This window comes from Platichthys flesus, chromosome 11, assembly GCF_949316205.1.
Source record: "Platichthys flesus chromosome 11, fPlaFle2.1, whole genome shotgun sequence".
In the NCBI taxonomy this organism is placed as follows: domain Eukaryota; kingdom Metazoa; phylum Chordata; class Actinopteri; order Pleuronectiformes; family Pleuronectidae; genus Platichthys; species Platichthys flesus.
In genome coordinates this window covers 2,369,326-2,396,137 of record NC_084955.1, presented here as the reverse complement: position 1 = coordinate 2,396,137, position 26,812 = coordinate 2,369,326, and the positions used below count along the sequence as shown (strand labels likewise).

Genomic DNA, 26,812 nt, shown 5'->3' with positions numbered 1-26,812 from the left:
TTATGACCTACCCATCCAGTCTTTGTTTGCTCTCTGTCACTAAGTGTAAATAGGTGAGATGTTTGTTATTTTTTATTTTATTTCACGTTGTATAAATTGATTTCTCCTGCGATTTTGTTACTTTTTATTTTTCGGTTACTTTTGGCCCCACCTTGCTTGGTGTTGTCGAAAAAGTCTTTTAGGGGCACCCTCTTTGCTTGCTACTTGTACTTGCTGTGTTTGCTCCCTAAAACGAAACTACACATCTTACAGTAGTTGTTAAAGAAACACATTGACGCACAACCTCTCTGTTTGTCATGGCACACAGGAATGTGGGTCTCTCCTAGTTGCATGCTCGTTCTCCTCCGTATGTTGTGTTCTTGCTCTGCAGCGGTCCTGTTTAGTGCAGTAGGAACACCTTTACTCAGGCCCGTCCCTCTCACTCTACTGCCCTACCCCACAGCACCCAGTCCAGACAGAACCTGCCCCCTGCCAAACTTTCCATCCCTTCTATAGCAAAACTGAATTTATTGTAAAAGCACAAAACAGGGAAGATTGGACTTGTTTTGCACCAAACATTTGGTTTTCTTTTTTCCCTTACACTGCTGCATCTGTGACTTCACCCCATCTGTGTCTCATGGCTTTTTACTGTGATTTTTGTTCTTCATCCTTCTTTAAACTTACGCCTCACAGTCTACCTCATTGGTTCTTGTATCATAGATTATATTTTCCCCCTTTTTCTTCATTTTCTGCTATCCCCTCACTACTCCACTTGATGGTGGTTGTATGTGTGTAGTGAAGAACCGGAGCAAGTCTCCGGTCCTCCTGCTCCAGTTGGAAGAGCTGGTTTGAGGAGGAGTGTTGTGGCTGCTTGCTTTACTCTGCATGGGGCGCTGCATGAAGCTCACTCCACCTTCACACCGGCAGGTTCACCCAAGCTCTGGATAAAACATCTAATACTACTGTCGAGTTGTATTTATGAGATTTGTTTTGCCCAGGATTACCCTGAGGAACATAACATTCCTTAATTTAAATTTAATTGAGCATGTTGTTGACTAAAACATAAAAATCCAAACTTTTGACGAGTGAACAGAGTTTGTGTGAACCTTCTTCCCTGAGTGAATAAATACTACCCCCATGCCCTCTTTTCACTATGAACAGTTGTCTACTTTGGTCTTAAGTGATCAAATTCAAGTGGATGAGTTGTTAAACGAAAGGTGTGTTGTTGCTCTGACCTTGTAGCACCCGGTGACGTGGCAGCCGTCCAAAGATGGGGATCGCCTAATAGGGCGGATTTTGCTCAACAAGCGAATGAAAGATGGAAGTGTGCCTCGAGACTCAGGAGCTCTGCTTGGTCTAAAGGTGAGTTTATCATATGTCTGTCATAGCTGAGAGTTCTGTGGAAATCTGATGGCTTCATGTGAATCTTTAATGATACTGTCATGTTAACATCAATTCTTTCGTAGCTGTGATTTCTGTTTGTGGCCGAAATGAGTTTGTCTGTGTCTCACTCGATTTCGCCCCGGCTTCTAGTTATTGATTACATCATGGGTTAATATATTAATTTTCATTAGTGACTTGATTATATTCATGATGAATTTTAAAAGGCAGTAGTTGATTTTCAGATCTATAATTTTCTCTGCACTCACATTGAGCTAAATTAGTGAACTGCACTCAGCCTCCCGGACGGGGCAGTGTGTATGTCTTGGATCGTCCCAACACAATTCCTACATATTTACCTATGTTGTATGATTACATATTTTGTATTGATTTAAACCTTCAGTGTTTAATTTCATGGCAGTCACTGCCTTGCAAAAGCATTTAAATACTACGTATTGTTGTAGATATTGGTTTCTCTTCTCTTGCTGTCTAGCTGTTGCATAAATCTGTGGGCGGTGCACACTGGTAGATAAAAAGCTATGTAACTTAAAGTCCAGAGGAGCACAGTGGGCCACGAGGAGGGAGAACAGTGAGCAGCAAGATGGGGGAAAATCATTACTGATTGAATGAGCCTCCTGAAATGGCATGTTTGTGTCTGCTCAGGGCCTCTGCGCGTTTCTGTCAGCTCAGCAGCAGCCAACCAACTCGGCTCTCCAGCCTGTCAGTCCATCAGTTCGGCTGCCAGCCCTGCCCTCTCTGCCCGTCTCCCTCTCTCTCTCCCTCTCTCGCTCCCGCCTGTTACATAAAGCAATTTCATTTAGCAGACTTCCCTAAGCTCCTTTGTATGTTGGCATTCAGCTGCCATTAAGAGGGATTTTTATTTGTATGATGCCCATGTAAGCTGAGGAGAGTGGAGTACGACAGCTTCAAACTGTACAGTACAGCTCTCGCCCAGGGCCCTGCACATCATGGAGCAGCATCCGAGTGGGTCTAGTGGGAATGAAACATAACCATGGATACTTACAAAAGATAAACTGTACGCACTTTGCCATTGACCCTTTACTTGTCATGCTTTTATTGGGGACTCATACCTTGCAGGAAAAATATGTCTTTGTGTTTACAATTACGAGTTAACATGGCACATTAACACTTTGGTTACAGTAACCCTCAGAGCCAAGTGAAGTTTACACTTGTGCTTCAATTCTAATTCCTGTACCCTCTGCTTCTACAGGTGGTGGGAGGCAAGATGACAGAATCTGGTAGACTTTGTGCTTTCATCACTAAAGTGAGGAGAGGAAGTCTAGCAGACACTGTGGGACACCTCAGACCAGGTATTAAAAACAGACCCAATATTACATTTATGGAAGTGAAATCAGAGTATTTGTTAGTATTCAACGTGCTCACATAATGATATGTTCCAAAGTTTGACAACACAGATGCACATACATTTTGAAACATTTCATACATTCAGTATCGCTGATGTTTTTTTTGCAGGTGACCAGGTTCTGGAGTGGAACGGGAAGCTTTTACAAGGAGCCACATTTAAAGAAGTTTACAATATCATACTAGAATCCAAGCCTGAGCCGCAGGTGGAGTTGGTGGTCTCACGGCCTATAGGGTAAGAGCTCACAAATAATGACACAAATACTTACCTCGGCCAAGGACGCTATGTTTTCCACTGTGTTAGTTGTTTGCCCCCCCGTGTTTTGAGTAGTCATCAACACTAGAAAAAGCTCTATAGAATACAGACTTTCTGTCTCACACGCTTTCTGTTTTCTGTTTTCTTGCAGAGATATTCCAAGGATACCAGACAGCACACATGCACAACTGGAATCAAGTGAGTCATTTTCTCATTATCCCATTTTATCACATCAGCCCCAAAATATCAAGTAAACGAAATGTCTCAGAGTTGCTGCTGTCTCTCTGATCTCTTGCCCTCCCCTCTCTTCTTGTCTGTGTCTTTCTACCCCCCCCCCTCTTGTTTTATCTCGTCATGTTATTTAAACTACAACATCACTATTTAATAATCTAATCACTTTCCCCTGCATTCTCTCAGGTTCGAGTTCTTTTGAGTCTCAGAAGATGGATCGTCCATCCATCTCCGTCACATCCCCCATGAGTCCCAGTATGCTGAGGGACGCCCCACAGTACCTGTCAGGACAGCTTTCAGTAAGTGGGCTCAGCAAGACAACACGTGAGATCCTCTGGAGCCACTCTATTGTTTGATTGCTAGTGCTCGAGTCATATGAATTGGTTAGAGAGTATGAAGTTGAAAATTACTAAAATCCTGTGTTAAATAATTGTTAGGGCAACCAGGCACAGCTCCTCTCTCTCTACCTGTTCAGCTGGCCCTTTACCAACCCAGCACAGGGTTATAGATCAGGTTACTGTGTGTGTGTTGTCCATTGTCTAGTATAAAATCCCTCTTGGGGTGAATGGGTAAAAGGCTGCATTAAAGCAAGAGATAAATCAACACTCAAAGTTAGGATCCACAGGGGAAATACCTTTAGCATCTGGGTAACACGTCTCTCACAACATCGATATTTATGAGAAAATGTTGGGTTTGTCTGCCACTGGGATTGAATGTAAACATTCAGTCTGTCCCATTGAGTCATTAGGACCACATCAACATATACTGCATCCTGTGAGTCAATCAGAATAAGCCTTGCATCTTGTGAAACCTTTCTTGCCTTCTTACCTGTAGTTATATCACAGAAACAGTTGAGTTCACTGAATGAAAGAGCTGCAGTGCCTGATGAGTAATTCCACACAGTAAAGAAGTGTCTTAAACGTGACTGTGATGCAAGCTCTGAAGCAGAGGAGAAAAGCTCCAGAGAGGAAAGAGAGATATAATGTGAGCCATCGTTCATTTGCTCAAAGGGTCTATGAAGAACAGAGCAGAGAAGTAATCTTTGATAAAGTAGAAAGAGGAAGGGAACCAAAGATATAAGGTGAAGAAAAACCCACTTACTGACCTAAAGCTCCCGTCTTAGACTACAAAGATCTGTTGTTGTGTTTATAGTGTATTGTGAGGTTTGTTGTTGTATTGTGGGGTTTTGGTTTTATTGTATTTTCTTTTCTGTTCTTTCCTTTTTTGCCGTTCAATTTTGCTTATCCAGAGCCAAAGCCTTAGTAGAAGAACAACGCCTTTTACCCCTAGGGTCCAGGTAATGGGCCCTGTCTGCAGGGCACAATCTCTATTTGGTCTTTGCTCATTGACTGTTGACTGGCCTCTTTTCTGTTTCCATATTTTGGAAAATGCATTCCCGGGAAATGGCAGCTTCAAGTTTCCCTTTTCTTCATTTTTCTTCTACTTGATTTCTTGGTATCACTGTTCGATGATAGTTATTATTACTCATTTTAACCCATTCACATCATTATTCTTAGGTGATGCATGCTCAACTAATCTGAAAACATTTGAACAGACACTCTTCTATTGCCTGACATCTTCTACTGAGTCCAGTGACTGACCGCATCTTGTGTTGTAATTTTGATTTGGGATCTCCCCGATGGCAATGCAGGAAGTTGGCACTTTTACATTTAAATGGGTTGTTCTCTGCTTCAGTGTGCCATGAGCTCAGGCCTGAATGAGTCTAACCCTGCACACATTGACAGAAGGTCTCCTCCATCTGAGAGTTGGAAGTGTTGTTGATGGTTCTGTAGTTTCATGAAGACACCAAGTTGTCCGTCCTAATTGAAAGCCAAGCATTTTACTTTACATTTGAGAGTTGAAGAACAATCAAATGTTGCCTCCCAATTAAGAAACTTTAAATCAAGCAAACCTACAAAGATTTCCCCAATTAGCACAGTCTCTTTTCTCTTTCCTTGTATATATAAAATATATTTGGTAAAAATACAATAGCAGACTGTTTCTATGGTTTGTGTTTCACAATTACTAGTGTGTTCTTGAGTAAGTCAGGCTTATGGTTATTTTTTCTCCTCTGAGCATTGGATATTTATTTATTTGATTATATGTGTTTAACAATCACTTTGTGTAACTGTTTCTTTGAGTCAGTCAGTCTTAAGGTAACATTTACTCCTCGGAGCCATGGATATTTATATCCCGCTGACATTTTTCTTTCACTTTTGTATCTAAGAGTACGAGGACGATGTTACCACACATAATCCAATCATTCAGCTTTCATGATGACTGTGGTTCAGAAATATATATTTGCAACTGCACACACAGACAATTTATTAATATTTTTGCAGTATGTGGTATTTTTTCGTGGATTACACTTTTAGATTTTATTTGGTACAATTTGCTTTCCTGCTGTCTGTTTTTGCAAACGGCAGATCTGTTGACTCGTCTTGGATGCCCTCTTTTGCGTTGCTGCATGTGTAGCTGGTAGTTTTAAACAACGCAGACCCTTTCCATAATCACGTTTTTAAAGAAGTATGGACAAGATCTTAGAAGTTTTATTTATCTCATTTCATCTCCTTTCTTTAAGGCCTCTGTTGGACGTTTTTTTCTTCTAAGTGTCCTCTTTGGAGTCCATACTTCCCTTTTAGTGTGAACTGTCTTTGATTCCTCTTGCAACAGCATGATTGATTTCTCTGCATCAATGCCCATTGATTATATATTATTAGGTGCATCATCAACACCACTGGTAGACAATGTTGTTTCAACGGAGCACATGCTGCCACTTTTAGAGCATGTTGCCTTGCGTCAAAAGGACATTCAGGCCAGCTTTATTCAGTTCCATTCAATAAACTGTATCCATCAAGATAACATGACCACATACACCATACACACAATTAAAAAACACATGTCTTGTCTCTAAAGTAGGATCCCTAACCGTAGAGACTAAAACATCACTCAAAACATATGATCTTATTTTGACATCATTAGCATACCAAAGTAACAATGACAGGTAGTCCAACGTTTCAATCAACTATTAAGCTTTGATACATTTTCAAACCAAGCATGTGACATAACATCATCTTGGCAGGTAGACTTCTTCTTCCTTTCCTCCAAAGGGTAAATACAGGAGAAGACCTAAGCTGTAGACAAGAACTGTCGCTTTAGGCATTAATAAACAACACAAATATATATATAATTACTCAATTTCTAAATGCAGTTGTCTTCTCCTGCATTATTCCCTCTTTCACTCCCATTGACCCCGATCTGTCCCTCAGCAGGATGTCTCTGCTTTGCCCCTGCAGGTCAAACTGTGGTATGACAAAGTGGGCCATCAACTAATCGTCACCATCCTGGGAGCCAAAGATCTGCCCCCAAGGGAAGACGGCCGGCCCAGGAACCCTTACGTCAAAATCTATTTCCTCCCTGATAGAAGGTAAGAATAGGAAGAGTTACCATTTTCTGATCTGCCTGTTAGCAAGCTAACTGATGTAATAACATCCCATTTCACTGCATTCAGAAAGGCATTGAATTGGTTGTGTCTAGTTACTTTGTTGGTCGTTTGGTGTAGTTCTGTATCTTTGAAAGAGGTCTCTCGTATGCTCTGATAAAGAATACAGGAAGTGGACCTGGTCAGAAAAATTGGCACAGTGGTCTAACCAGATCGTTCCCATCAGCATGCCCCATTGATGTGCTCTGTCCTGTGTCCTGCTATTGATCTGTTGTACTCGTGATTCTTCTCTACCATGGTTGTAAATAAAAACAGTTTGAATTATTGTTCCTCCAGCGACAAAAGCAAGAGGAGAACAAAAACGGTAAAGAAATCCTTAGAGCCCAAATGGAACCAGACCTTTATGTACTCGCCGGTGCACCGGCGGGAGTTTCGGGAGCGCATGCTGGAGATCACACTGTGGGACCAAGCCAGGTTGAGGGAGGAGGAGAGCGAATTCCTGGGGGAGGTAAGAAAACCAAACCCCACCCATCAGGGACACTCACTGACAGTATCTCAGCTCAACATATCCTATACGATCAAAGCCTTAAGAAAGCTCTTGGCCATTTCAAGGTTTTTGACCATCTTCTGTTTGTCCAACATGAACAGGGACTTTTTCTGTGTAGAACTGTTACAATGACTTAATTTTGGGATTGACTATCTCTGTAGCTCATGGCTGGTTTTCTCTGATAGATTCTGATTGAGCTGGAGACGGCTCTCCTGGACGACGAGCCACACTGGTACAAGCTCCAAACACACGACGTATCCTCCATCCCCCTCCCACGTGCCTCCCCGAACACGCAGCGCAGACAGCTCCATGGAGAGAGTCCAACGAGGCGGCTGCAGAGTATGTCCCACCTTCTTTCCTGACATGTCACACAACTCTAAATGTTGTGCTGAAGACAGCAGCAAATTGTTCTTACAGATGACAAAAAAATGTGAAACTATAAGGTACATAGTCAGTAACAGCAATAGCTTTTTCAACAGATTTGCAATAAACTGTTAGCAATAAAGAGCTGACAAAGATATGGAGCAATGTGATGAGTATTTTTCAGGCTCCTAATAACTCTGACTCAGCCTTGGGGTTCGCTCTTTTACCTGAAGTAAAACCATCACTGTCATACCCCCAAAAGTACACGAAATATATAGATCTATAAAAAAATTATATCTCTAATAATAATAATACTCCTAATAATGTTTCCTTTCATTTCTTCAGTTTTATTAAAGCTTTATGTGTAGTTGATGCATGTTTTGTCTTTGTCATCCATGCTACATCAACCTTACTGCTTCTGCTTTTACAGACAAAGGCTCATATTCATACAACTCAGGTAAAGGACCCCTGCACACGCAAGTAGTGCTGCTCCATGGGGCATCTGAGTGTTCTCCTTTTCTGTTTGAAAGACGCCTCCTCATGCCCTGATTCTCCCCCCACCTTTTCCCATGGAGGGTGCACGCCCCTGCTGCCTTACATGGATTTCAATGTGGTGAGCTGGTGTACATTGTACACCACTTGTTTGTAATCCACTCAAGGTAGCAAATATGTGCACGCTCTAAGGAAAGAGAGATTTAGGACACAGTGGTCTCTGCCTCTCTGTGTATTCACCCTTTGAAAATGCCGTAATCGCACCTTGCAACCCTCAACAGAAAATGCACTCGATCCTCATCCTAAAGTGGTGTTTTGAAAACCCAGTGCCCAACCTGCCAGACACAGTATAACATGACTGTGTCCACTTGCTTTTCCTGTGTTATGTTCTGTATAATTTATTATTCTGCCCCTGATTAATATTTTCCCTTTGGAAATTGGATAAAATGTTGTTGGTGAATGTCTGCAGCCCATTCTGACTTTCTTGTGGTTGTGTGTTTTGAATGTGAATATGTTCATGTAATTGTGATGGGATGTGGTAAATTGCTCTACTGCTGGTGTGATACTTTCTATTTTTGTATTCATACTTCATTTTAATCATCTGAAACAGTGGTAGCATATTTAACTAAGAGAAACCAAACAGAAAGCTTTGACCATCTTTGTGCATTATATATTATTTTTATATTTCCTCTATGCAATTGCCAAAATACTTTAGCTCATTGCTATCTCCTCTCACCACTTTCAGATTCTGTGGCCAGTCAGTGGTGAATGGTCTTTAGGTAACTGTACTTCATTGTACTGCCTCACTAGACCCTTCAGGCTTACTTGCTTACCCACCAGGAAGATTTTCTGGACGTTTGCGTTAGTGTGAGGTGAAAGAGCTGACAGCTGTAAAAAGTTTCCAGCCAACTGAGATGAGAGGTTGCCAGAGTGCAGCACTTGTCATTTCTAGAGAAAAGCACAGGTGTCCAGTTGATTTAAGTCGACTTAGCGGTGAAGGCAATGGGCAGGGCTGCAGTGAGGGGATCATACTTGAGAGAGAGGGGACAAGAGAGAGGTGATAAAGCAGCTTGAGAGGCCGAAGAAAGAGCTATAAAGCCGTATAATGTCTCCCACCTTTGCCTTCACATGTATATTGTGTGACACGTTGTGGCATTTAAAGGTGTCATGGTACAGATGAAAAGCGATCTGCATTTTGTGGTGAGGTCGAGCAGTGAATTGCATCATTATTTGTTAAAGCTGTCACATATCTTAAGCACATGTAAGCACAACATTCTCTTGCAGGAGGGTAAGGAGGGTTAACAATTAAGATTAGAGTCAGACCAGGGAGGCATGATACAAACATGCAGTACTGTGGCACTGAATGAATGAACCAGGGAATGCGAATTACTTTCCCCTGTCTACCCCTCTCTCCATCCATCTCTTTCTCTCGTGACTCTATCGTGTACCTCTTTTTCCTCCCTTTCACGTTCCAATGGGTCTCTCTTTCTCTTTTATTTGAAAGGATCCCAGAGAATAAGTGACAGTGAGATCTCCGACTACGATTGTGAAGATGGTGTTGGGGTAATAACAGGTAATATACTGTGGTCATATTAACATCCAAGACTATAGATACATGGGAAATAATTCATCTGCAGCACAAGTCAATATTATCATTAAAACAAAAACCACACTATGAGAGTAAACAACAGTGATGAAACCACATTTAATCTGCACATAAATATCAGTCTCCTAAACATGCCTATTTTTGTTTTCTTTAAGATAACATTATAAACTGAAATGTGAAATCTTAAAATGTTGAAAAGCGCCCTATAGAAAATAAATTCCTGGATCTGTCCATTGAACTGAATCCACATCAAAAAGTAACAAACTTAACTTAAACTTAGATACCATAAATGTGTCATCCTCACAGATTTGTTGTTACCATAGGTATCATACATTTCATGGTGATTTCCTCTTATGGTGAAATCGGTTATCTTCATACATGTCAGCATCTGTCAAAAATTTACCACAACTGAACAACTTACAAATACCATTAGTATCCGCATTGTAAAATGCTGCAGCCCATCAGCAGCACACGGGGAGCGAACAGTGAGCTTTGGTCTGCCTCTGCACTGCTAGTTGCTGTTTTGCTGTACTCACCAATACTCACAAAAGGAGAGGCAGTTGCAGGTCCAGGAAAAAGGCAAAAGAGTGTTAAAACTGAGTAGCACTTGAATTGTTTCTAAAATATCAACCCTGAATAAATGTATGCTGAAATAGAACATAGAACAATATAAGATTACATTAGTCTTTCAAGCTAAAAATTGGGGTAGCTGGGGTTTTGTTTAAGACAAGAACAGTATCTAGGATAAAGGCATAACTGCCTTTGTTTTTCATCCGGTGTGTGGTAATGTTTCACATCACAGTTAGCACATTCAGGCCACAGAGAAGAAGAGTGACAAAACACAAAAAAATAGAGTGAACGAAGAAATGAATAGAGTCAGTTACTGACAGTTGGAAAAGGGAAGAGCCTGGCACCGTAGTTGAGGGGAATCCTCCTTCAGACACTTAAACATTCTCATCAGCCTCTTGCTGCATCACCATGCCATTCCAGTGAAGGGAATGCCCCTCACTCAGCTCCGGTCACACCCTCCACCACATCTCATTTATCATGCAGCTTTTGCAATGAACTGCTGATGCTACCATTTCCAAATGTAGAAAATATAATAATTTTCAGTGCATTTTATTTAACAGTTCAGCCACTGCCAGGTGTCTAATTGTCTGGTACAAACAGTACAGCAGGAGTGGACACTAATCATAACTGCACAGGCTATGCTTGTGTGTTCTTGTCTTTCATAGTACAATTGCTGCTTTGAAGTCCTATTTGATCCAGAAGAATTTTTAAAGTGCAGAAGTTCTGCATAGCATATTTGATCTTGCTTTGACCCTCAGTTCTGTTCGCTCCATCTGCACTGACGCAGCCAATTCTTCTCATTAAATCCTTAATTGTCGGTAAAGGTTCTCTACTTTATATGGGCTTAACAGGCAGGTTGTACTCATGCATGAAGCCACATGTCAGAAGGAAGAATAAACTTCATTTGACTGTACATGGGAGTTAATTGCTCAGCTGCAGGAGGCTCTGTGTTAGAGCTGCTATGTTTTCTCTGTTGAACCTAATATTCATCATAATGAAGCAAATGTGTGGCAAAGGACTCATTTATTCTTGGTTTTATGTCTGGTATGGCTGGTGTGTAAAATTACACATTTTGGCATTTCATAATTTGACTTACATCCACTTGTAATCAGGATGGATCTGTATTGTTTGCAGAAATTTTGAAGATTTAAATTAGCTGCTCTGATTCTCTATGCTGCAGCGAAAAGAATATTGTATGGTAAATCAAACTTCCTTGAGTGAAGGCCAACATTCCTTTATCGTATAACCTCCCATTTTTCTTACCTATGCTTCTTTTCCAACCTGACAGTTTTGTTTAACTAATTTGAATGTGCTATACACTCTGTTGAATATCAATCAACGTTTATAGAGCCAAGCACTGACCATAACCACGGCCTCTAGACATGTCTGATTATCAGTTAATGAGCTCTTTCAAGTTAAATGGACTAATCAGTCTTGCAGGGAAAATTCATTATAATATTTCTGATTTTTGAAAGGCTATTTTCATGTTAAATGCACAATGTTAACACAGCAAATCAACTGCACCTTTACCAGAATCTAGTTTTCCATTTTAGAATATGGAGACTCAGCAGAATGGCATTAAGCATGGCTTTCTGTTTCTTCTCAGGTTATGGGTGTGGTTCAACTGGATGTATATCTATATGTTTTTGTAAGTGAATGAAAAACTATCTAAAAATCTGTCTTATTCCCGCTTGTCCCGGATGTCAGACTACCGGTCGAATGGCAGAGACTTCCAGAGCTCCACATTGTCAGTCCCTGAGCAGGTGATGTCATCTAACCACTGCTCTCGGTCAGCTGATATAAACAGGGCCCGGTCACGCTCCCCCAGCGTTCCCCCGCCCTCCAGGTAACTAATGCTCAGTCTGCCACTGAAGTGACCTGTGACAGTATATGCATGTATATTCTTTGTGTTTGCTCTGATAGTTTTCATGTGATGATGATGTATTTTAAACCATTTCTTTGTCTTTTATGAACATCTGGAGGAGGATGCCTTAACTTCTAAGAACATTTTGATAGATGTAGGGAAATGGTGGCTTAGGCAGCTGAACTAAAAGATAATGTGTTTCAAGTTACTCTTGAAAAATTTGAAATTTGAAAGGAATCACCCATTAATCAAATGAATTGGTGACTCCTTTAATCACCACGTGTTGCTGAGCTTGGCCTGATTTCCAGGCCAATGCCGTCTGAATGTCTTAGTTAACTGCAAGGCCATGTGCCCCCACACCTGGCCAGTAGGGGGACGTGTGTGGTGTGTACACTATGAGAGGGGTGATCTGGTCCACTTCTATCACACAGCAGAAGTCTGGACCCAGCCTTTGACCATAGGCCCTCTCAGTACAGGTCCACCTCTAGAGTGGATGACCACAGTGTGTCCGAAGCTAACTTCTCACCTGAAAGGTACACACTCTCCAGTTGACGCTTGTGCACAGCAGCTGCATGCACACGCGGGGCTTGCATGTACAGATGTTGATAAGCATCAGTGATAGACATGCACGGAGCAGTTATACACACATACACTTAATTCAAGACGCCGTTTGCCTTAAACTCTCAGCAAACTGACTGTGTGTGTGAGATCTCACCTCTCTGGTGTTTCTGCTTTAAGGGGCAACTTTCTCTGTGCCTTGCCAATATTTGTTTTAAATCATTTTAAACCTGATACAGTGGTGTGAGTTTCTCATATCTTGATTTTTGCTTCCTATGCCTTCCATCCATAATATATACACATTGTAACACTCCGAACTCCTGAGAGGGTAGCGTTATGTAGAGATACAAATAAATGTGTCCCTCTCACAAATTTATCAGAAAAGTTATGTGACAGTTAAAATCCTGCATGGACACCATAAGTTTTAGATTATGCAGGAAACATTTGGAGCCAATACTGTAAATGCTGCATACAGTATGTAGTATTTGCATGTATCTCCCTATCTTTATGAAAGAGGTGGTCGAAGCAATGCGGTCAGTTATCCTCCATCAGCATTTATTTTCTGTGAGGGCTGGGAAATGGGGCTCCAAGAGTCCAATCATAGGCTTGGCACTGCCCGGCCACAGCTACTTCCCCCTGTCCAATTAACTTTATTTGACATTTCAGAGGCTCGGCCTAAATCAGTGTCAGACGCAGCAAATGCACTTATCTAAATTGTCTGGGACAGTGCTTGCTTGAGTATACTTCAGCCGCTTTAATGAACAGCATCCAGTTATTTATTGAAAACAGTTGAAAATGACAGGAATTGAGTAATGGGGACTTTGGAATTTTCTCAAAACTCCTTCAATCTAAAAAAAGTATCTTGTTTTAAACTGAATTGTGATTGTTTTCCTACTCTTTGAAATGCTCTTAGAAATCTCTGTGTAAAAGAACAAATCTGTGTTATGTGCATGGTTTTAAGTCGTTGTCCTCTACATTCAGTAGAAGTGACACTGAGCGCAGGTTAAGCCATTCATTGTTTCCACTGTGAGTTCTGGTGGTGTACTCTGTGTACCACTTTCAACTGTCTGTGTTGTAAAGCTGAGGAATACATCTCCTCACCATTCGATTTCTCAGCCTATCTTATCTTCCATGCCTGTATCTCCTCTTTGTAACTGTTACATCAACCTTTCCTATGAGCATTCTCACTCTATGTACGAGAAATCTCTCATTCTCTCCCTCAGTTTCCTCACCCTACATCTGTCTGCCTACGATTCTGTCTATCTCCAATGCTCTCTCTCTCTCTCTCTCCTCTCCTCCTCCTCCTCTGCTTCTTCCTCGGCGCCATCTCAGATCCATCTCTGTCTTCTCTCCTCCCTCCATGTGGTTGCAGCCATTTCCTCACTCTACCTCGAACCAGACATACACAGCCTATTGATGATCCTCAAAGGGACCCCAGGTAGACTTTTACCTGAGCTTGCATGAAGCCCTATTTCTGCAACTCCAGCTACCCCCTACCATCAAAACTCCAGCCCATAATCCTTTGTTTTCTCGAGGAAGTCTTTCATTTGGGTGTTGAACACATGGCACTGACACAGGGTTGTTGTCACTGTAGCCAATGTCAAGTGATCACCATGAGGTTCTGACATTGCATGAAGTTCACTAAGTCTAAACTATCATACCACTTAGAAGTCACTTTGATTTTCGGCATCGTCAATGCCATGAGTTTTTTCTCATGTTCTGGTGCTTAAGTATATATTTCTTCTGCAGAAGATTGAATATATACATAACGTGTGTTGCTTTTCAGCAGTAAAATACATGATTCTTGATGATTCTTTGACCATACACTTCATCCATCCAGTATCAGCATTGCTTACACTATCTTTTCACCACCTCATTATCATGTTAGCATTCTTCTCTTCTCACTCCAAATGTGGACCATGTGAGAGTGTGATTCCTATATGACCAAATAACGTCTTTGTTCCTCTGAGAGTGACAATGGCTATACTAGAAATGGATAAGTGTTCTATGGTTGTGAAGTTTTGTCCAGCAGAGGTGGTTCCTCCTACAAACAAGCCGATACACCTGTTTAGTAGAGTTATATATTACCCCTCAGTTTAGGTCACTGTGGATTTAATAAATCTCAGACAGATTACAGACAGTGTCTGTAATGGGAATTCAAAAATCTATTCCAACTTCCTTTCCAGGTTCCTTTTTTAAAAAGCTTGTAACCTTCCCCTTTGGTGGGAAAAACTAAATGCTGACCACTTTTGATATATATATATATATATATATATATATATATATATATATATATTTTTCCACCAGCCGCAACCATCGTATATACCCCATCTGCAGAGAGGAAGCAGTCAGGTTACTGCGTTCTACTAGGATGGCCCGCGCCTATTCTGAGGGTGCCTACTCCTCCGACTATGACTTTGAGAGGTATTGATATGCACATCCGCTGAAATCGTGCATCCACCATCCTGTGGTCCCCTCAAGGTGTCCCTTGTCCATCCCTAATTAATCTGTGATCGTACTTGTGATGACTGAAAATGATATCCTGTCTGATATCGCTTTTTGTGAAGGAGTCATCACAGCTCTAAAGTTGTGTAGACGTACAGTAGTGGTACACAACTGCCTCAGTTTGTTGAGGCCCGGAGCTATTTGTGTTGCTGATGTTGGCTGTTTGTTACCTGGTTGTCGAGTGAAGTGCTGGCCAGCACCTCACTGTTTCTCCATTGTTGTCTTTGTTAATGTACCCATGTACGTTATACCAACAGTAATACGTTGGTCAGTGGTGTGTGTGATCGCAAGTGTTGTCCTGTTTTTACATGCTACTGGCAGCAGATTTTGCTCAAACATACAGAGGCATCGCTGATGCACTGCTCTGGGCTGCACAGTAGCTTTGTCAATTTTAGTTTTGTTTTGCCCTTTGGCTTCTTGGCCCTGGCCAGAATGGGCTGCCCGATCACTCCACGCAACTAAAGAAAGGCCTGCTGACATCCAACTGTCCCTTGGAGGACCCGCACATTGCTCACATTGCCCCCTCCAGAGAAATGCTGTACATGACTTCACTTCTCTCAGTCTTCAATCTTCTACCTGCTGCCACCTGACTTTCAGTCAGGAATAACATGAATTTTGTGCCATTTCTTTCCTCTCCAGGAGGAAAAGATGATGAGTCTTAAGAAATCAGCCCAAGGGGCCTGACTGACTTTATTAAAGTGTCACAAAGTTTCCCTAAGGCCCGACTTGGCTCGACTTCAGGCTCAGGCTATAGCCTAGATAGCCATTAACAAGGGCTCTCCGTTTTCTTCTCTCTTTTTCTAAACTGAGAGGAAAAGGAAAGCAGATATCATCCCAGTTTAGAGTAGATCTCCCCTCTACTCCCTAGTTTCTTACACAGTATCTCTCTCTCTGCACCAGGCAGACTAATAGCAATACTGAAACCTGAAAGGAAAAAATAAGCCACCAAGAGCAATAGTGGAATTTGAGCCTTTTGGCAATTGTCTCCATTTAGGTCAGTTCCCAAGAACATGAGAAAATGTTTTTCAAGATTCTGTTGTTGTGAGTCGCACCTGAGTGCACCTTGAGTTTGACAAATCGTCTAGTGTATAGGCATTAAAACAGCAGCTTTTCCAGAAGACACATGTTTGGACTCTGCTTGAAACCAGTCAGAATAGAAGGAGCACTGTTATTCCAATGTGCAATATGTATACTGTATATAATTGCTCATCAAATTACACCTATAGACAGATGCACCTTGAGATATTTGACTTGTAACTGATAAATCCTCAGGCCTAACAGCCTCTTGATTGGAACCCACTTATGATTATCTTGATCATCACTGTAAATAACTTTAGACTTGGAGAAAACTGAAGGCTTCTTTATGTTAGTGAAAGATTAGTGTTTGACAAAAAAGAGTCTTCCTCTACTGGACAATGTTTCATACTGCAAAAGGCCACAGACAATACAAGACTGTGATAAGATGAATGCACTATTTCAAATTTATAGAAATTACTTAAAAGCAAAAGCCTTCTTCCACAATTATTTTCAAGCAAAATCATGGTTTGAATTTATTAAAGTTAGTCTTTTGGTGTCTGTTCGCCTTTTTAAAAGTTGCATTTGTGTTACACAGACACCAGCATTTCTTCTGTGTCTAAGGATGAAATTAATGAAAGGACTTTATAAGATAAAAAGTGTGAGACTTATGAGGGCCAAGATGTTTACAGTATACTAAGATGTTAGATATACAGTTTCCCAGCAGTGTGCATGCTCTAAAGTCAAAGGTTTCCTTTCACTGGTTTGATGATGTTTTTTGATTTATTTATTTCTCTTCACAAAGTTAAACATTATCTTATTCCGTACACTGTCAGTGATTTTCCCAGTTGAGATTCTCACCAGCTTTTCCCCCCCTACAGCTCTTCAATCTGACAAGATCTGAACTTCATTCTCACTGTGCCAAAAATATTTGTATTAACGGCTGGGCATTTCTCTGGACAATACACATTTATCAAGCAGAATGCGATGTACAGATACAATGCATTGTTCCCTCACATGTCTCTCAATACCTCAAAGACATTGCAAATGAACACACACCCATCACATGTTGAGAGACAGCATATGCTGCCTGGCTGTTGTGCACTGACTTTCCTGTCAATTCACTACAGGGACCATAAACCCTACATGAGCCGCCCAGCCGTCTGCACACTCACCCTGAAGATCAAGTAGCTTATCTACTCGTTAAGAATTGCAGACAACGCTTTAATGTTGAAACTCAAATTGTCAAAGAATTGCTTGGAAATTGACAATATGACCAGTTCAAGAAACCAGAAAGGTCAGATTAAGTAGCACTACAACATTTAAATGTCATAGAATTGAAAGCCTCCTCCTTAAAGAGGGTTTCAACAAGCATTCAAATTGTTGTCGTACTATTCTCTACGAGTTGCTGAATGATCAAACATTCCTGTATTTTTGCATGTTTTAGTCCATTTACAGGAAATCACACTGTATAGAGCAGTTTACAAAGCAGAGGGGTTTTACATGTTCTGATGTGTTTTGATACTTGAATCATTGATATCAAGGCAAACATCTGCTTATGGATACGTTTAGGTCATGATAGTAAATACCATGTCATGTCTCTCAGACTTATAGATCTACTGTAATCTGAAGAACATAGATATTACCATAAAACTGTCAGCAACCATGTAAGTAGTGAATGTTATGTGCCAATATTTGGGTTAAAACATGCAACAACACAGGTGCAGCCCTTAAACACATGCACATCACAGGGGTTTTGAGAGAGCCCAGCTATTTGTGCCCTCCATACTGTTGACCCTGTCGGCGTACTGTCCCTGTCCTGCTGGGGTCCCACTGAGTGCCTGCCTAACTCTCACTAACCTCTGTAGGAACCACGGATCCATGGATAGACACGAGTATCACAGCAGGTCCCGCTCTGCAGACCAGCGGCCCACTATAGAGCGCCCCACATCCCGCTCACGCTCCACTGAACGCCCCCACGACTCTTCGCTCATGAGGTCCATGCCGTCTCTGCCATCTGGGAGGTCCGCCCCCCCCTCACCTGCCTTGACGAGGTGTGACCCAGATTAGAGACGTTAACCAGTTTATCCCAGACGCAGACTGGAGTTTGTAGTTGTACAATCAATTCCCCTAAGCCAAGCTGCTCTGGAGGGAGAAATAGTTTGATCATCAGGCTAAAACATCAATAAGTAGACCAAAGAACCAGAGCTTTTTTAATTGGGTTAGTGTCCAGCAATTTGTACTATCTGGGTTAGTTATTTAGTTTATAGCTTCCAAACTGGCTTTATCCAAACAGATTCATATGAGGCTCTTTGGATAAACCAGGTAGCTTGCTCCTGCCACGATTATTCAATTAACAAATATTTACAAAGTAATCCTCATCACTAATCTATTGTTAAGCAACTACTGGCTGGTGGATAAATACTCAGTGCAAGTCTCTGGTTCTTTCATTCCCACTCTGAGGTTTAAATCCACCAGGAAGATCATGTCTGCCTCTGGAGCAGCACTGCCTTTGTCTACAATTTGTACAACTACAACCTTCAGAGCTAAACCAGTACAGACCCCGTCCTATGAGCTCCCACCCACCCTGAGCCTGACTAACTCACAGAAAGAACCAGAGAGACTCCATCACTACCACCTCCCTCTCCCCCTGTCCCAATACCCTGCTCCCCTGCCTCACCCCATCTCACCTCACTTCCCCCTCACAGCTACCCCACCACCCACCAGCCACTTTCTGTTTTGTCCCCAAAAGCAGTGGTGCTATATTTTCTTTACACGTGTCCCAGGCACAATAATCCCGACACCGTAGATAGCGTTCAAACTTGTTTTTTATTTGGAACACACTGCTCATACGCTTGCGTGAGTATAGCAGTGTTGGACCGACATTTTACTTTGATTTCATTACTAACATCAACTGATTCTGTTTATCCTGTGATGGCATTCTACTTTCCTTTTCCTTTCTATTTGTTTGTTTTCTGTTGATTCGACGTCTTTTGGGGACAGTATGAACGCATGGTCGCACTGGTCTGCTGGTTTCTGCATTGAACTCTTCTCTCTTTGCAGCTTGATGAGTCGACTGTACATGCGATTCCCACCTGGCATCTTTTATTGCAGCTCAGTTCCCAACAGTTGATGTTTCCCTCCACTCCCATGCCATGTGCCAAACATCATTGCTGTGTGCATTGGTTTTATATTTGGAGCTTCAAGACATGTTGATATGTTTCAAGTAGTCTTCCACTGCTAGTTAGCCCATGCATTGATATAGTACAGTTACAGTCACAGAATACCAAGATGAGCCTTGGACTCACTTATGTAAAAACAAATATACAGTGTGTGTGAATTAAATTGGTAAGTGATCCTAGATAAATACCTTAAATCATGTCACTGTGCCACTGTAGCAAATAGCTTTAGTTTTTTGTTACACACATTTATACTTTCACATAACACATATCTCTTTTTTTACTTTTCTCACACTGTGATATGAGTGCGACATGGCCTGGCCTGGCCTAGCCTGGCCCATCCACCATTAGCTCCTTTCCTCATTTGTGTCTCACAACAGCGTCCACTGCTTTTTGTCGTGTAGGGCGCATCCTCGTAGTGGATCGGTCCAGACGAGTCCCAACAGTACCCCGATGTCCAGCAGACGAGGACGACAACTACCACAGCTTCCACACACAGGGAAGGACAGAAGTAAGTCCCATGGCTGTGTTCTATTTGCATTACATTGTTACTTTTGATGGAGAGACTTGGATACTATCGGATTCATTGAGTGAGGAAATCTTTTTATTAGTGCAATAGTGTACTTTTGGTCATCATCTTATAATGATAAAGTTGTTATTTGGTGGCCCAGCTGTTTGGGTCTGAGGGAGAGCTCTGGTTTTGGACTCGACTTCACTTCTGATTTCTGCAAAGGAAGAATTATTATTTGCTGACGAAATCTCTCAGTATAAGCTACAGATCATATCATGTGCAAGAATCTTCTGGTTTTGTGTTCCATTGATGTTTGCTTTGACCTTCCATCAGTAACATCTCTACTTGGTTCCTTTTCCATATCTCTCTCAGAAGATGGAGACGAAGGAACAGAGCCTTGTGAAGGTCTGTACCTGAATGTACGGGTTTAGTAATTCAGACTGGGGGGTGGGCTTTTGAGCCCCACTTTACTCTGAAGGTCAAAACCCTGTCTGCAACAGCAGGTGGCTGGGTTCACTGGAGGCTCAGCTCGTCCTGTGCTCCTTGAACCCTCCCTCTGTTGCGGCTCTTGAGATGTCCTGTGCCTTTGTGTTGTACTTACCTGTAGATCTGTCTGGATCCTGCTATCGACAGTGCCAATGTTGTGCTCAAATGTTGCCTCCTCGTCTGTTTTCATTATTTGTGTGGGAGTTGCATTGCTCTAGTTAAACTTCTAGGACTGCTGAGACACTTCACCTAAGCCAATGCAATGCTTCAGAGTCTGCTAAACAGGGGATACTCCAGGCTTTGAGCTATGATTAAGGCACAACAGTTCTCCACATCCTCACAAGTACAAAGTGACGTTTGCAGTCAGTTCTGTTCCTCACTACTCCTTCATCAAATATACATATCGTGCTGTGTACTGTAAGATGCCCTGGGATTATTTTTTCTTTTAAACCAGATGCTGTGGAAAAACCAAGACTGTTACTTTACATTGACTAGAGCAGGTGACGGGGCCGAAGATAGAGAGGCAGGAAAAAGCTCAGGCACTTGTTGGCCACAGCACTCGCAGAACTCTTTCATCATTGTCAGAGTTCACAAGGGATTTCTCTGTCGTCCGTTCAGCCACCAACCAGCCCCTCTCTCTCTCTCTCTCTCTCTCTCTCTCTCTCTCTCTCTCTCGCTCTTTCTGTCCGTCTCTACCTATCTTCTTAAAATTCCTACGCTCTATCCCAACTTTCTTCTTCAGTATCGTGTGCCATCTCTTTTTTTTATCACTCTGAAGCTAGACTTTTCTGCCTCTTCTCAGTACCACCCGTTTTGTCTCGTTCTCTCTGTTGCCGTTTATCAGGTCTTTTATCCTTTCCCACTACCCCTTCTCCCTTCACTTTCTCTGTATTTTTTTGCCTTTCATTCTCTTTTTGTACTATAACTTTCAGGACTGTTGCAATGTGTAGGCAGTGGGGGGATGTATTGATCTAGTCTTGTGCTGAAGCTCTCTCAGCTTATGTAATGCAAGTGTGTGTCTGTGTGTGCGTGAGTAAGTGATTGTGTGTGTTTTGCGTGTATGCAGCTTTTTATGCACTGGATCGATATTATTGCCCCTTGCTGACTAGCTGCACTGATGATAACCCTTGCCACATTTTTTGTCTTTTTGTCTCACCACTTGTACAGAGCTAATTTTCTTGTCTGTTATCTGTTTCCGTGTGGTTAATCCTTAGAGGGAGCGAGGGAAGAACTTGGGGCATCTGAACCCCAAAATAGTCGCCCAGGTGTGTTCATTATTCAGACATGTCCTGAATCATGTCTTTTCTCAATTTTCCTCAGATATTTGTGATGCTACTTGATTCTTTTCTTTGGAAGAATGTACATTTTCAAGTCGAGGCAGAAGATGTTTTGAAGTTTAAGTCAAAGCCCTGTTTAGGTGTTAGGGTGTTGTCTTGTGTCATGGATGAGAGTGATGTACACTTCACTTTGATGTAGCCTCCATTCATCCACAGGCCTGAATGAGCAGCCAGACTCTTGGCAGTAACTGAAGCTTCCAACAGTTTTCACTTCCTAGTTTCCCATCTGTTTCTGTGGCCTGCTTCTGTCCTTTGACTGTGTGGTGATATAACTCAACACTGTTATAGCTGTTGTGCTGACTGACTCAGTGGGGACTCATGTGAGGTCCCTAAAAAGCCACATTCTCTTTTTTTTGTTGTCTAAATACAAAGCCAATACATAGTGTTCATTTACATCACTAATTGTACAGTATAATACAAACGTGCACAACATTCTTAGATAGGACTTGGTGTTAGCTGCTGGAAAGTGTTGTTGTGCAGACACACATGCACTCTCTGAGTGTGAATAATAATAATTCACAGTACTGTGGGTTTCACAGCTCCATCGTTTCATGAGAATCCATCTGTCTCTCTACTAGCAGCAGACTCTGAGGAAAAACCCCAAGGCCAACCGGTAAATGGGAGGAAAGGCAAGTCCAGTGTGATGGTGTGACTTTGCTGTGTGGGTGATCTCGCTCAACAGAAGATTTTTTAGGTGTGACAGTCACTAGTAGCTGTAAATCTCAATACTTAGCCAGGATTCTGCCCTCTTATATACCGTGGCACATTCAAATAGACATTTTCTTCCAACTTCCCTCAGTTTGGTTCATTCTTTTTGAGTTAATTTGGATTTGATAAATTAGAGCGTTGTACTGAATGAAGTTTGAGATGATGTTAATATGTACAGACTGCTACTTCTGTGATCTTTGCTCTGTCCTTCTCTTTGATAGAATTCTGCTCAGCTCCACCTCACACACACACAAACACACACAGCTCTCAATTTCCATTGTGAAATTGCCAATTATTTCAATTCGACATGGATTATTGAACACATGGACACACAAGTCCTGTACAGTAAGACTCGTAATCTCAGTCATATGGAGGTCATGTCCATGAAACTCTTTTGTCAGAAACTTCAAATTAGTTATCATTATTTACATGAATAATCTAAATTTTGATAAAAAGGTACATTATGTAAACCAAAAAATAACGTAGTTTTTTGTCTGGAATTTGTGCAGGTAATATTGTTGTTGAAGTCCTGCAGTCTTTTTTGTCGCGCATTAGATAGTGTTACCTCAGTTGGCCAGCAGATGGAGCAAAGTTCATAATATCTGTGATTTCAGTGCTGAAGCAGCAATTTACACTTTCATCAGTACAATACACTGTATATACAATGTAGTTTTAATATTTAAATTTTGTTTTAAAGGGTCAAGAGTTATTTTCTTTTAGAGAAAAAGCTTTTTGCAGTTTGTTCATTGCTGTAATTTACAAGATGCTTCCTTGACCTCCCAAGGCCCTCAACAATAATATCGTGTCTAAACCAGGGAGTGTTTGTCTGTGTGTCTGTGTGTCTGTGTGTTTGTGTGTGTGTATATATAAATATATATGTGTGTGTGTGTGTGTGCGTGCACGTGCATTTCTTACGTCAGAGGTGACATGGGAGGACCAGCAGCGAGGGCTGAATGGCTCTCTGTCTGATGAAGGGTCACAGCCACACCCCTCCCTCACAGACCCAGGTCAGTTGGTGTCTGGGTTGGAGTTCTGCCTCTCTCAAAGCATGAACAATAAACAACCCATCAATTTGGAAAGGGTCTGCTACCATGTGAGTGTCCATCAAGGTCATCACACCTTTAGCCTTGTAATAGGGTACATTTATTAAGTTATGATTTAGTTTTCAGACCATAACCATAACATCTCAAATTCAATCAGTCTTTTGCATATCGTTAACTGAATATGTCACTTATTAAAATGAATATGCACCAAGAGTTCACATACGTTCATCAACCAACAGTTAAAGGTTGAGTGTAGACATATCTAAATAAAAAATGTTCAAATGTTGAACCTGAAAATTCCTCCTGTTGTTCTTCAGAGCCCCAGCACATAGTGGGTTGTTGGTTGTTCATGCAGCGTTCAAGCATGTTCAAAATCTAAATCCATACTTTGTGTGGACTCTAAACAGCTGGATTACAACCTCACCAAAGAGAGACCTGGACAGTGTGCAGTAGAAGCTGAATATTAGACAAAAATAAATGAAAGTACAAACAGAGCTTGATTTATTTATGTTGTATGAGCAGGCAGAATTACTCAATATTTATGATTGCCCAGGTCAGCCTCTGGGTGGCGCCCTTCTGTCTCTTTCTCTTTGATGTGGTTTTGCAGTGCAGCTTGGAGCTGATGATTGATCGAAAACTAATATTGGACAGGTTGTGAAATGTTTAAAACCCAGCACAGTGTCCTGCTTTCAACCATCTTAATGAAGTTATGTCTGATGAGATGCTGTTGTGTTCCCATCCACGAATGCTTGGCAGACAGGTTGTGTTGCCAAGGTAATGGTACTTGTGTCTTGAGGTGCTGTGTTTTCTGCACTGGCTTAATGTGCTCCCATGGAAACACATTTTCACCTCCCTTTAAATTAAGCCTCATTTATATTTACTTATTAAGCCACGAGGGGATCTGTCATTTAGACAGGATCTGATCTACAGTGGAGGAGTGTTTTAGACCGTAACCTTATTACATGTTTTTTACTGATTTACTGCTTCAGAAGTGCTTGTAATGTGTAGTCTAGAGCTGAAGCCAGATTGCAGCTGTAATGACCCCTCAGCCGGCCCAGGCCTGGTCATCAGTCTTTGTGGCTTCCTTCATCTCTCCCTTGCCCTCTTTGTTTTTCAGTTTCAGTTCACTCTCTCTCTCTCTCTCTAAACGCCCTGGCTCTCACCTCACCACTCTCGTTGTGTGGTGTTCACCTTCTCCTGCTTGACCAGTCATGTCACTTTCAGCCTGAGAGATGAATAAGTGTCAGTTAATGGCATTGATGAACATTGATTGTGCATGAAGAGGGGGTGTGGGGGTTAATCACATGCCTCACTACCACCTGTTGTTCACTATTTCCCCGAGTCATTCATTGATGCTGTTTATCTCTGAACCTACACAAACTACACATATTCAGAAGTGAAATGTGGCTGTGACCCTGACTCAGCTCATTTCATACTTTTTTAATAATGAAACTAATGAATCTTTGAATCCACTGATAGTTAATAATAGCGTGCCGATTTGATATGATCCAAAGCAAAATGCACACATTTGTGATGATCTTGTTTTGAAAATCATGTTGTATGGATTTGACCAAAGAAGCTAGTATTTTTCACACTAACTTTCCCTAGAGTTTCACTCTACACCACCGACCCACTTTACCTGGTGACTACATGATGCAGCTGAAGTTGAGGGGAGAAATATCACCTGCTCTCTTTATTTTCATTTGACTCCCTAATGAGGTGATGTTAGCTGCCATGCAGAGAGGCAAGCTGCTGAGACAGATGTCTCACACTGTCGTTTCATTCATCTGACATTTCGTTATTCACCCTAATGGACAACTAATTGAGCTAAATGCAAATGATGTGTAAGGGGTATGAAAATTAGGTCTGATGGGTGGCTTCTTTTGTCGTATACCCACTGTCACTGTTGGTTTTGGACTTAACATTAAGACCCCAGGATGGAGATGAGACTGACTAATTGTACTAAGGAAACAAACCCCTCCTCAGAATGTCACATGGTCTCAGCGGGCTCAGGAAGGAAGGAAGGATGAATGAAATGAAGGGAAAAAAAAAAATGTAATCGGAAGCAACAGAGAATGCAGGCAATCTACGTTGTTACATATTTTTTTCAGAGTCATACTGTACGTGTGTGAGTGTTTCTGTGTGTGTGTGTGTGTTTGTTTGTATGCAGCTGAATGTGCACTCTACTCGTTTTTTTTCGATGTTCACGTACTTTGCTGGTCCTCTATATAAGGTAGTCGGCTCTCTCTTTTGTGTGCTCGCTGCTCTGTGCTTTCAGATTTTCTTTTTCTTTTTCCTTTATTTTATGTTAGTTTTCCAGGCTGTCTTCTCACAGTTGCCCCATGCAGACTCTAATGACATCCTCTTTTCCTACCCTCCTTTCCTTTCCTCTCCTCCTCTCCCCTCCTGTCTTCAATGGTCTCAAGTTTATATGGTTCAGAACATTAACATCTCTTTACCGTTTCAGCTCTTTATTTTCCTTTAGAGCACAGAACCTCACCGCCAGGCTTTCTAATTTCTAATCACTTAACCTGTAGCTTCTACCTCAGCCTCTCCCGGCCTTGCACCCTCTTGCTCTATTTTGACTTCTCACTGTGCACATGGTGGAGTTCGTGTGTTCTCGGTGTACTCTATGATTTTGTTTGTCTTGTTCTGTGCTTGTTGTTTTGTCATTGTCGTGTCGTATTGTTGTTGTGTTGTGTCCCCTCGTCCTCCCGACCCTCCATCCACTTCCCCTTCAACCTGACTCCGCCAAAACCTGCATTCTCAGTGACCTCTGTGAAGGCGTCGGCCCCCCTCCGTCCCTCCTCTCCTCCTCTGTCTCCCCTCTTACCCTTTGTGCATCCTCTCACATCCATCTTCCTCTCCTCTGTCTGTGTCTGTCCATTCTGTAATGTGATCCCAGAAGACACGGAATCACCAAGTTGGACGAACTCAGGTCTGTCCCCTCTTCTTCTTCTTCCTCTTCTTTTTCTTCTTTTCTTCTTCTTCTACCCCTCTATCCTTTTCTGACTCTGCCTCTTTTTCTACTTTTAATCAATATATATCTTCCTGGCTTTTCCTCATCCACCCACCTCCCCTCATCTCAGTCGTCTTTTCTACTTCTGCTTCGCTTACATCTAATCACTTTTGCCATCTCCGAATTGTTCTGGAAATGACTCTTCTGGCTTTTTTGTCATTTCACACTTTTTATTTTGCTGCAGATGGATGGTGTGGGCTTACAGTTCATATAATCATGGTCATGGTCATGCTGGTGTTGTTTCTTCGCACAAGGTCTTTTCATGAGACACAGAGTTATTTTCTACCTAGAAAATATGAACTTGCTGTTAGTGTATGATTTATTCTTATTGGACAAAGA

At 41.7% G+C, this 26,812-nt stretch overlaps 1 protein-coding gene across 1 annotated transcript in view; it reads left to right on the top strand.

Moving 5' to 3' along the window:
• The window catches only part of rims2a (regulating synaptic membrane exocytosis 2a), an 87,823-nt gene that overhangs the window by 33,196 nt on the left and 27,815 nt on the right, over window positions 1-26,812 (top strand). The window contains exons 4-16 of the mRNA XM_062398913.1: window positions 1,222-1,341; window positions 2,591-2,690; window positions 2,854-2,977; window positions 3,150-3,196; window positions 3,416-3,528; window positions 6,526-6,656; window positions 7,008-7,179; window positions 7,404-7,557; window positions 9,578-9,646; window positions 11,957-12,095; window positions 18,059-18,244; window positions 19,774-19,880; window positions 20,253-20,285. Of these exons, the coding sequence (XP_062254897.1) occupies window positions 1,222-1,341; window positions 2,591-2,690; window positions 2,854-2,977; window positions 3,150-3,196; window positions 3,416-3,528; window positions 6,526-6,656; window positions 7,008-7,179; window positions 7,404-7,557; window positions 9,578-9,646; window positions 11,957-12,095; window positions 18,059-18,244; window positions 19,774-19,880; window positions 20,253-20,285 (1,495 nt within the window). The remainder of the gene's footprint in view (window positions 1-1,221; window positions 1,342-2,590; window positions 2,691-2,853; window positions 2,978-3,149; window positions 3,197-3,415; window positions 3,529-6,525; window positions 6,657-7,007; window positions 7,180-7,403; window positions 7,558-9,577; window positions 9,647-11,956; window positions 12,096-18,058; window positions 18,245-19,773; window positions 19,881-20,252; window positions 20,286-26,812) is intronic.